Raw genomic sequence first — 12,528 nt, forward strand, 5'->3', positions numbered from 1 at the left:
CATTTTAAAAAGTTCCAGTAATTTTCCTTAAATTGGTTTTGCTTTATTCCATTACAGGCAGGGCAGTGAGAGGTGGCGGGGTTAAATACATTCTCAATCTGGGACAGGAAGGGAAGAGTAGCAAACCAGGTAAACATGGACAAGACATCATTGAATGATTTATCAGTCAACATAGATTATTGGCAGAATTGAACAGAATTGATAACTCATTTTTCTGTCATAGATCTTTCTCACTAAATAGATTAATTTTCCCCCCCATACATTTGTACTTTTTCTATATATGTCAATATTGATATAGATTTGTAATATACCTGTTATCATAGTCATTTTCTATGTTATTCTATTTTCATTTAATCTTTTTTATAATAAAAAAACTAAAACAAAGACAGGAAACAAGACATCTGCATTTAAATAATGACAAATGAGACACTGCTGTACATGTCATGGTGAAAAGGGAATGTGGCATCTTCCTATGGTGGTGCTGATATAGCCTACACTGGGCCGTGACCCACTGCAGCAAAGCTATTTCACACTGGTTGTTCAACACTGTGCTGGCAAAGTAGAGACTATTGTGAGAGCATGGATTTGTGTGGTGTCAAACTGTAATCTGGCCACAGAGTGAGGCCTGTTGAGTGATACCACAGCAAAGCCATTTCTAAAAGAGTACAGCTTCTATAGGTCACCACAGTGACCCCTTCAGAATGTCTGTATTGTATCAGAGGTCACTGTAATGACCCCACTTCCTATTATAGAGTCTGTCTCTCTGCCATCACCATGGCAGCTAATGGAGGCTGCTGAGGGGAGAATGGCTCATAATAATGGCTGGAACAGAGCGAATGGAATCAAACACATAGAAACCATGTGTTTGATACCATTCCACAAATTCCGCTCCAGCTATTACCACGAGCCATTACCCCAATGAAGGTGGCACCAATCTCCTGTGATGTTGACACCCAGTACTTTTTCACTTGGACAGAGATATTTTCCCAGAGATATACCCTTATTTTGAGAGTCGGCTGAAATTCACCAGCCTTACCCAGCAACTGAAAGCCGAACTCATAGAAAGCAAACCAAACTGTTACAAGAGTAATAATAAGGATAATAATAATACCACCAATAATAGTAAGAAACAACAGTAATAAATAATGTAGTATGTTTGATCCAACCAATACAACTGATATGAAATATGTTTGCCACATGTTTTAGTAAAATGTAGTGAAAGTGGGCACTACAACCTGTACAGTTCAACCTCAATATGCTTGATATGAACCAGTTTAAAGGGAACCAAAGACTTAGAAGTCATTGACATAATTGTGTACCTCAGCAAGACCCCTTTAAGAGGAACAATCTCCTACAGTGCATCTCATGTTTTTTTATAGCATAATTGGCTTGGTACAAACACTTGGAGAGAGACATGTTTTGGGCGATATGTGCCATGGCAGTGTTGTAGGGATAGCTTCCTCATCCTCTCCAGGGTGGTTTAACACAGTTTGAACGGGAATAGACTGATTGGCTATTAAAAGGGAGCGATACCAAAATGTATCTTCTCCCTCTCAGAGTTAAACTTGACACCTGTATCTTTGTTTTGTGAAAGTGTACATTTTGCAGTATTTCACAAACAAACAATATCACACTTTATAAATACATTTGGCAATACATTTTCGGGCAAATTGTGCATTTTAATGTGTGTGAGATGGTTCGTATGTTAGTAAGAGTTGCTGACTGACGAGTGATTTCTGTTAATAAAAATGAATACTATGTTCCTCATGCTATAAAAACCACATTCTTAACATTTGTCACAATCACTGTTTTAAGACACATCAATACTCTATGATCTACACTCCTTCTCTTCCACACTGTCATTTCCTGATAGACCTGAGAAACAAACCATAACGTCTTCTCTCTCTCTCTCCTCTCTGTTGTTCAGCATCTGTCTCTGTTTTTTTTTTACTTTCCTGATATTAAAGATGAATAAGCTTTAGGCACTGATGAGGGAGGATGGTAAGTTAATTGTGGTCATGTGCCAATGAAAACCCCACCTAGTGTCTAACTCCTCCCTCCCCCTGTTCAGTTGTCTCCCATTTGATAAAGTCACATCACTGCAGGGCTGTAATGCTACCATGTGTTGATGTGAGATAGTGTGTGTTGGAATGACAGTCAGTGGTGAGGCTATTCACCCCAAAGCAGAACAGGCCCCTGGCATGCAGACAGAGATTCAAATGTATTATTACAATAGTAGTGAAAATGCTTTACACAGCTTTTGACACCTGAAAATGGAACAATAGTTTTTCATCTCAGTCTTATTCATTATGGTCTGTCATGTCTTTGTAAGGTACTGTAACAGCATAGCAGATTGCATTCCATCACATGCATGTTCAGTGATACTTTAACATCAGATAGATGCAGCAACGGAATAAGGAAAGAGGAGAGAGAAAGAGTCATAAAGGGACTGAGTGGGCCACTATACCATAGACACCAGTGCGTTTTCTTCAGGGTAGGGACAGGGAGTGGAGGTTCGTAGTGAGTGCGTGGGAAGAGGTGCTCCGTCGGCGGGAGAGAGGTCATTGATCTCACCAGAGGAAGAGAGAGGGAATGAGGGTGAGAGGGAGATGCCAGAGGAAGGGTCAGCAGATCCAGCAAAGGTACGCGGGGGCTTGGGGACCAGGTTAGGCTCCATTGTGGCCCGAGCCAGAAGCTGTGTATCGTCCCCCTTCTGTCCTTCCCCTGGCCCCTCTCCCTGACCATATGACCCCCGACCGGACTCAGACTCCCCGTCAGACAACTCCAGAGGCGGTGAGCCACTGCCATCCAGCCTGAAGAGAGAGTCAAGGTACTGTGCAAACTCCAGCACTGCCTGACTAGGGTTGCCGTTGGACAGCTGGGCTGGAGGACTGGAGGGCTGTGACTCACCTGTCTCTGTTTCCCATCCTTCTGCCTCTACTCCGTCCTCCTCCCCATGGCTGATCCGTGGGTTGAGGGGAGCATTAGGGGTGCTGCCTGGGCTGTAAATGCCAGGCATTTGATGGCAAGGGGCAGCACAAGGCAATTTTTGTGTGAAAGGCTGACCTATGACACTCTGGGCCAGTGGTGCTGGGGAGTGGTGGCTGCTATAGCGCGGGGTGGAAGGGGAGAGGCGCATGGGGTAGTCTGGGGTGGAGCCGGATCCCAGAGGAGTGAAGTAAGGTCCTGCCTCTCCCAGCTCGTGCTCTGGGGTGGCCTGGTAGAGGCAGTCAGCAGCCAGCAGCTCAGTGCGGGAGCTGAGAGAGGGGTTCTCCTCAGGGATAGGTGCATTCAGTTGGAAGGGAAGGCACCCCAGCATGGGCGAGCCCCTGAGTGCAGCTGAGGAACGTCGGGAGTCCAGGCTGTAGAGGGACTCGGCGTCTGACAGGCTCTCCATCACGGCCAAGGGTGCGTGGCGGTCCCTCAGCTCCACGGTAAGGCGCTCCCTGGCCCCCTGCAGAACCACTGACACTGAGGGAGGGGGGCACTCTGCAAAGCCATCCAGTGATATCTCAGAGCGAGCACAGGAACTGAGAGGGAAAGAGGAGCGCAAAATAAAGGGGGGAGATTAGAGAGGAGGGAGGGTGTGGTAACAGATTCACCAAATAGAGGAACATATGTTTTTTAAATTTTAAATGTTTAAAAATGTGTCAGAGTAACAAGTGAAATTATTTAATGAAATCAAAATAGGATAGAATGAAGGCAGAAATGGTAAGGGGTCAAGTAAGAAAAAAGTAGAATACAGTAGGAATAATAAGATGGATGTGAGTAAGGGAGGTATTATAGAGAGTAGAGATGATAGAGGAGAGGGGTTGGAGCACAGAGGGGTAAGAGAGAGGGATAAAGGGTTAAGGTTAGGGTTACACTTCACAAATCACTACCAGTAGACTAAACTACTTCTGTTCTACAGGGGCTAAACCAGAGGGGGGCGAGGGGGGAACTGTACTACCATACGTTGCCACTGATCTGGAGTCAGACCAATGACTGTGGGTCAGAGTGAGGAGCGTGCATGGGAGAAAGGTACAGTGGCAGAGTTAATGCTGTCATGCTTTACTTATCTGAACATATAGAACAAACTTTGAAGGACTAAGTACATTCTTGCAGACTCTTGCACATAACATACATTCAACGGCCAAAATAAACGAAACACCAACAAAGTGTCTTAATAGGGTGTAGGGCCACCACAAGCCAGAACAGCTTCAATGCACCGTGGTATAGATTCTACACGTGACTGGAACTCTATTGGAGGGATGCAACATAATCAATTTCATGCTCATCCACCATTCAGTGGATAGGGGTATTGTCATCCTATGGGGGCAGAGCCATGGTAGCTAAAATGTAAAAAATACCAGCCTGCCCAGCATTTTTAGACATGACCCTAAGCATGATGGGATGTTAATTGCTTAATTGACTCAGGAACCACACTTGTGGAAGCACCTGCTTTCAGTATACTTTGTATCCTTCATTTACTCAAGTGTTTCCATTATTTGGGCAGTTACCTGTACACATGCATGAGATTTTGATTATACACAGTCAGTCATAAATGTTTCCAGTCTCTGCCCAGACCCTCCCAAAGCTCCACCCATATCCCAGTGGACTAACCGAACACTGCTGTTCCTGCGGTGTTGTGTGGTTGGGGTGGGTTGTTGGGAGGCAGGAGGCGGGGCGGCTGCCATGAAGATGGTCTCTGGGTTCAGGTCCACCTCGGTTGGGCTCACCATTACCTTTGCAGCTGAAAGCAGGGCTGTCTTCCCTTTGTTATAGTTCTCCAGCACCTGTCAATAACACGATAGGAGGAGCAGTCAATTTACTGCTACCAGCATTGTAGACATTATTGACTGATTTGGAGGCTCTGGAAGGACTGAAGGGAGAGCAGTAACAGTGAACTAAGGTGATCAGTAAGGAGCGTTTAAGTGCTGTAGAACTGGAATTGCCTGTAATATGTAATTGACATAAGCAAGAACAATGGATTGACAGGTAGGCTAGTAGAGGAAAAAGTCAATGTTAAGATTATTGAAAACAAGGCATTGAGACGAGTCAACACTGTGTCAAGTGAAGGGAAAGATGAAGGTCAGAAACACTAAGTCCATCCACCCTCATTTGTTTAAGCATGGTACTTGAATACTGAACAAACCTGGATAGCACAGGCAAACACCAAACCCGAGTAGATACCAAAGTCATGCACTATACCCCTGGATACAAATCTCAGACTTTCACCTTACATGTTGCTGCACAAGTAGTCCATACAATGTAGGCCTACGCAGATGTATGTGTGGTGTGTACACCCTAAGTAGGTTAATCATCTAAACTGATGAAAAAGAAAAGGAGAGCAGAGAGCACAGATAACAGTTACTACACACTCATGGTAATCCCATCACCACACAGAGAGAGCACAGACAACAGTTACTACACACTCATGGTAATCCCATCACCACACAGAGAGCACAGACAACAGTTACTACACACTCATGGTAATCCCATCACCACACAGAGAGAGCACAGACAACAGTTACTACACACTCATGGTAATCCCATCACCACACAGAGAGAGCACAGACAACAGTTACTACACACTCATGGTAATCCCATCACCACACAGAGAGAGCACAGACAACAGTTACTACACACTCATGGTAATCCCATCACCACACAGAGAGCACAGACAACAGTTACTACACTCATGGTAATCCCATCACCACACAGAGAGAGCACAGACAACAGTTACTACACACTCATGGTAATCCCATCACCACACAGAGAGAGCACAGACAACAGTTACTACACACTCATGGTAATCCCATCACCACACAGAGAGAGCACAGACAACAGTTACTACACTCATGGTAATCCCATCACCACACAGAGAGAGCACAGACAACAGTAACTACACTCATGGTAATCCCATCACCACACAGAGAGAGCACAGACAACAGTTACTACACACTCATGGTAATCCCATCACCACAGAGAGAGCACAGACAACAGTTACTACACACTCATGGTAATCCCATCACCACACAGAGAGAGCACAGACAACAGTTACTACACACTCATGGTAATCCCATCACCACACAGAGAGAGCACAGACAACAGTTACTACACACTCATGGTAATCCCATCACCACACAGAGAGAGCACAGACAACAGTTACTACACACTCATGGTAATCCCATCACCACACAGAGAGAGCACAGACAACAGTTACTACACACTCATGGTAATCCCATCACCACACAGAGAGAGCACAGACAACAGTTACTACACACTCATGGTAATCCCATCACCACACAGAGAGAGCACAGACAACAGTTACTACACACTCATGGTAATCCCATCACCACACAGAGAGCACAGACAACAGTTACTACACACTCATGGTAATCCCATCACCACACAGAGAGAGCACAGACAACAGTTACTACACTCATGGTAATCCCATCACCACACAGAGAGAGCAGACAACAGTTACTACACTCATGGTAATCCCATCACCACACAGAGAGAGCACAGACAACAGTTACTACACTCATGGTAATCCCATCACCACACAGAGAGAGCAGACAACAGTTACTACACACTCATGGTAATCCCATCACCACACAGAGAGAGCACAGACAACAGTTACTACACACTCATGGTAATCCCATCACCACACAGAGAGAGCACAGACAACAGTTACTACACTCATGGTAATCCCATCACCACACAGAGAGAGCACAGACAACAGTAACTACACTCATGGTAATCACGTCACCACACAGAGAGAGCACAGACAACAGTTACTACACACTCATGGTAATCCCATCACCACACAGAGAGAGCACAGACAACAGTAACTACACTCATGGTAATCACGTCACCACACAGGTAAATATGTTATTTGTCTTTAATGAGTTAAAATGAAAAATGAAAAAAAGCATTATTCAAAAACATACAATATCATTAATAAATATGAAAACATTTGGATCACATGCCATGCATTTTTTAAAACACATTGTGACATGGAATACAACATTTCAATATGAAAATAACAAATGGCTATAATGAAACAGGAAAATAAATTATATTGGGAGTTAACATTGAACAAACATTGATGGTATTGGTATGAAAGCTATGTGTAACAGGAAGAGATGGACAGAGAGGGATGTGAGTAAAAACAGTCAGCTAATGATGGGTGTCAATCAGCTTATAAAAAACTAAATGAAGTACAGTACTTTTCTGTATATAACTATAGCACATACTGAGAACCAGGCGAAAGATCAATAAGGCAGGAAGCAGCATGACCTTAATATTTCCATAGCAACAACAATAGAAAAAGGCACATCCCCAACACCCCAGCAGCACCACAGGGGACATAATCAGAAACAAAGCCACCAAGATCAAATACTGTAAAACACATCAACCAGTAGGTGCATCTCCAACAGTGCTCAGAGTGCTCTCCCACAGCGCAGAACAGTACCAGGGAAGTACTGTTCTGCCTCCATGACCAGTGCTTGATTTGGACTGAAATAGGTGCTGGCACTCATTTTGAGTGCTGGTACTGTTTACATTTAGGTGCTTGAGCTAGGAAAATGAGCTCAAGCAGTAGAAAATGTGAGGTGCAGGTATTCAGCTCTGGTGAGCTCCTGCCCAAGTCAAGCACTAACCATGACTAATAGACCAGCATGTCCTCCCTCTTTGTAACGAACCCATTGAGATATATTATTAGGTCAATTTGTCTTTTGACTAATTATATCAATGAACTGAGCATAAACGAGGGCTAGCTCAGTGCTCCATCATCTCACTAATATAAAGTGAACTGGTCTGAATGGTGGGAGGTTATTTCAGGCTAGTCAATCTGTACAAGTAGTCATCACTGTCAGGTAACAGGCTACTCTAATTTAAAACCAGACCGTTAGAATCTATTTGATGTGACCACACGGTCTACAGTAGCCTGGTTGCCGGTCTGTTTGTGCCATCATGCCAACTGTGGGGGAATCAGAGGACTCAGAAAAGCTTAACACATCCTCCTTACTCAGGACACCTTGAGCTGCCAATTTGTAACAGCAGGAGGCCACAAGGAATAATGAGGAGGGGGTTAGTGTTGGAGAAATGGGGGTAACCATGGAAAGCACACTGCATCTAGAGAAAAGCGTGCATTAGTTAGTAAGTAGGTGGTTTCTCAATCTGAACAATTTGAAGCTAAAGCAAAGAGCAAGACAGGGTTTGTAAGACTGAAGAGGCAGAGGAGGAATGTGAGCTGGAAAGGAGAGGCAGAGACTAACGTTAAACCAGAAGATTTGGGATAGGTAGTGGGAGGGTGGTGGATGGTGTATTTGAAGAGTCTACTTGGGTAGATGAAGGGGTATTGGATAGTACAGGTTCAGAGGGGCTTGGTGGAAGGGTACACCTGTAAGAGGGGGTCTGTCTGTCATGATTGTGGGGGAAAGGGTAGGTCTGTTTGGGGGGTACTTGATGCTTGAGGAAAAGAGAGTGGATGTGACAGAGGTGTAGAGAACAAGTCCGTTTCCTGAGTAGAGGGGTCATTCGATAATTGGGAGACGGCGGGTTGGTCTATGTGGGAGACGGCGGGTTGGTCTATGTGGGAGACGGCGGGTTGGTCTATGTGGGAGACGGCGGGTTGGTCTATGTGGGAGACGGCGGGTTGGTCTATGTTGGAGACGGCGGGTTGGTCTATTTGGGGGGAGGTATTTGATGGTTCAGTGGGGGAAAGACTACCTATAAGAGGAGGGGTAGAGTGTGTTTGGGGAACAGATGGGGTATCTCTAAGAGGGGTAGATGGCAGCTCTATTTTGGGGGTAGAGGGACAATCTGAAAGAGAACAGGGAGAGGAAATGTCTTTGTGGGTATCAGAATATGTATTTGAAAGAGGAGAGAAACAGTGTGGGTCTTTCTTGGTATCAGAAGAGCTATCTGAAAGAGGAGAGGTAGAGAGTGAATCTTTGTGGGTGTTAGAGGAGGTATCTGAAAGCAGAGGTGTAGAGGGCAGCTCTGTTTCAGAGGTTATGACCACAACAGTGCTGGCTGGTTGGCCCTCATCCTCCATCGGCTCTGCACCTGCCTGCTCAGAACTGAGACCAAATGGTTCCAGTACCTGCAGAAACATCATAAGTATCACACAGACATACAAACACACCACTGCAGTTTCAATCACACAACACCATGCTTACACCAATACCCAACACACAGCAGACACACTCCAACACCAATGCAGTTCCATCAGAGTAACCTCAGTATAGCCTAAGCATGTAGTGCCTGTGGAGCAGCCCAGACAGAACATTCAGCACACCGTCAGTGAACAGCACCCTTCTCCAGCTACAGCACAAGAAAACATGAGGTTAGTTCATTGAAAACATACAATTGTTAGGAAAGCTTTTACAGACAGAAACCCACAAACACATTCATACATACAGTTGAAGTTGGAAGTTTACATTACACATAGGTTGGAGTCATTAAAACTCGTTTTTCAACCACTCCACAAATTTTTTGTTAACAAACAATAGTTTTGGCAAGTCGGATAGGACATCTACTTTGTGCATGACAAGTAATTTTTCCAACAATTGTTTACAGACAGATTATTTAACTGAGGTAGTCACCTGCAATGCATTTCAATTAACAGGTGTGCCTTGTTAACAGTTAATTTGGGGAATTTCTTTCCTTCTTAATGCCTAGTTAAATGAAGGTTAAATAAAAAAATATATTTAAAAAATGCGTTTGAGCCAGTCAGTTGTGTTGTGACAAGGTAGGGGTGGTATACAGAAGATAGTCCTATATGGTAAAAGACCAAGTTTTTATTATGGCAAGAACAGCTCAAATAAGCAAAGATAAATGACAGTCCATCATTACTTTAAGACATGAAGGTCAATCAATCCGGAAAATTTCAAGAACTTTGATAGTTACTTCAAGTGCAGTCGCGAAAACCATCAAGCGCTATGATGAACCTGGTTCTCATGAGTACCGCCACGGGAAAGGAAGACCCAGAGTTACCTCTGCCGCAGAGGATAAGTTCATTAGTTACCAGCCTCAATTTCCGCCCCAAATACAGTTGAAGTCGGAAGTTTACATACGCTTAGGTTGGAGTCATTAAAACTCGTTTTTCAACCTCTCCACAAATTTCTTGTTAAAACTATAGCTTTGGCAAGTCAGTTAGGACATCTACTTTGTGCAGGACAAGTCATTTTTCCAAAAATAGTTAACAGACAGATTATTTATTTTACATACACTAAGTTGACCATGCCTTTAAACAGCTTGGAAAATTCCAGAAAATTATGTCATGGCTTTAGAAGCTTCTGATAGGCTAATTGACATAATTTGAGTCAATTGGAGGTGTACCTGTGGATGTATTTCAAGGCCTACCTTCAAACTCAGTGCCTCTTTGCTTGACATCATGGAGAAATCAAAAGAAATCAGCAATGACCTCAGAAAAAATAATTGTAGACCTCCACAAGTCTGGTTCATCCTTGGGAGCAATTTCCAAATGCCTGAAGGTACCACCTTCATCTGTACAAACATTAGTACGCAAGTATACACACCGTGGGACCACGCAGCCGTCATACCGCTCAGGAAGGAGACACCTTCTGTCTCCTAGAGATGAACGTACTTTGTTGCGAAAAGTGCAAATCAATCCCAGAACAACAACAAAGGACCTTGTGAAGATGCTGGAGGAAACGGGTACAAAAATATCTATATCCACAGTCCTATATCGACATAACCTGAAAGGCCGCTCAGCATGGAAGAAGCCACTGCTCCAAAACGGCCATAAAAAAGTCAGACTACGGTTTACAACTGCACACGGGGACAAAGATCGTACTTTTTGGAGAAACGTCCTCTGGTCTGATGAAACAAAAATAGAACTGTTTGTCCATAATGACCATCGTTATGTTTGGAGGAAAAAGGGGGAGGCTTGCAAGCCGAAGAACAACATCCCAACCGTGAAGCATGGGGGTGGCAGCATCATGTTGTGGGGGTGCTTTGCTGCAGGAGGGACTGGTACATTTCACAAAATAGATGGCATCATGATGCAGAAAAATGATGTGGACATATTGAAGCAACATCTCAAGAGATCAGTCAGGAAGTTTAAGCTTGATCGCAAATGGGTCTTCCAAATTGACAATGACCCCAAGCATACTTCCAAAGTTGTGCAAAATGGCTTAAGGACAACAAAGTCAAGGTATTGGAGTGGCCATCACAAAGCCCTGACCTCATCCTATAGAAAATGTGTGGGCAGAACTGAAAAAGCGTGTGAGCAAGGAGGCCTACAAACCTGACTCAGTTACACCAGCACTGTCAGGAGGAATGGGGCAAAATTCACCCAACTTATTGTAGGAAGCGTGTGGAAGGCTACCCAAAACGTTTGACCCAAATTAAATTTAAAGGCAATGCCACCAAATACTAATTGAGTGTATGTAAACTTCTGACCCACTGGGAATGTGATGAAAGAAATAAAAGCTGAAATAAATCATTGTCTCTATTATTATTCTGACATTTCACATTCTTAAAATAAAGTGGTGATCCTAACTGACCTAAGACAGGGAATTTTTACTAGGATTAAATGTCAGGAATTGTGAAAAACTGAGTTTAAATGTATTTGGCTAAGGTGTATGTATACTTCCGACTTCAACTGTAGACCGTTCATCCAGTGTCATCACCTGCCAACTCAGTGTATGAATGAGGTTTGGTTAATTGATACTTCCCTCAGTGCATTTCACAGCGCTCCGCTACCTTATTCTGCCACCTTCCCCAACAGAGCATCTGACCAGGACCCCTACACTCTCATTTTATCTACAGGAAACCTCCACCCATCCCATCCAACACACAAAGGAAACCCAGACAGACATGGACAGTGTATCTATTATATTCACAGACCTTGTTAAGTCCCTCCATCACCATGTGAGGCATGTGCTCGTTTAGCATGGCAGGGGAGATGATGACCTCGTTGAAAGACTTGTTATCCCCCCAGAGAGCTGAGTAGGTGGGCTCCTCCTGTCCACAGCTACACACAGAGAGGGGCATGCTAAATTATATACGCAGCAAAATGATGTATGCATGCACATTTATACCAAAAGTAATGTCTGCGTAAAGCCAGTCTTTTCACTAGTACAGTTTCTGTCCAATTAGCATAAAACATGTCACACTAGATGTGTACTAAACTGATTGGTAGTATACACTGTCCTCACCCACTTGGACGAAAGGAATGCATGTGAGGATGCTGTTCATCAACTACAATACCGCTAAGCTCACCACAAAGCTCTCAGCCTTGGGACTGAACTCCTCCCTATGCAACTGGGTGCTGGACTTCCTGACGGGCTGCCCCCAGGTGGTGAAGGTAGGCAACATCACCTCCTTCACACTGATCCTTAACACGGGAGCCCCACAAGGGTCCCCTACTGTACTCCCTGTATACCCACGACTGGGTGGCCTCACACAGTTCCAACTCCCTCATCAAGTTCACTGACGACACAACAGTATTAGGCCTTAGTCCCAAACATGACAAGACGGTCTACAGAGAGGAGGTAGGCATTCTTACGG

General features: G+C 44.2%; 1 protein-coding gene across 4 annotated transcripts in view; it reads right to left on the minus strand.

Moving 5' to 3' along the window:
- Positions 1 to 18: 18 nt before the first annotated feature.
- LOC139575898 (diacylglycerol lipase-alpha-like) overlaps positions 19 to 12,528 on the minus strand; it is a 49,975-nt gene continuing 37,465 nt past the window's right edge. For 3 of the 4 annotated variants that reach the window (XM_071401327.1, XM_071401329.1, XM_071401328.1), the window contains 3 exons: positions 11,866 to 11,992; positions 4,603 to 4,775; positions 19 to 3,530 (listed from right to left, as the gene is read on the minus strand). In XM_071401327.1, the coding sequence (XP_071257428.1) occupies positions 2,462 to 3,530; positions 4,603 to 4,775; positions 11,866 to 11,992 (1,369 nt within the window). In that variant the 3' untranslated portion in view covers positions 19 to 2,461. Of the gene's footprint in view, positions 3,531 to 4,602; positions 4,776 to 6,868; positions 9,095 to 11,865; positions 11,993 to 12,528 lie in introns of those variants that run through there. The other variant, XM_071401330.1, reaches the window with a different exon arrangement.

The sequence above is a fragment of the Salvelinus alpinus genome, chromosome 5 (genome assembly GCF_045679555.1).
Source record: "Salvelinus alpinus chromosome 5, SLU_Salpinus.1, whole genome shotgun sequence".
In the NCBI taxonomy this organism is placed as follows: domain Eukaryota; kingdom Metazoa; phylum Chordata; class Actinopteri; order Salmoniformes; family Salmonidae; genus Salvelinus; species Salvelinus alpinus.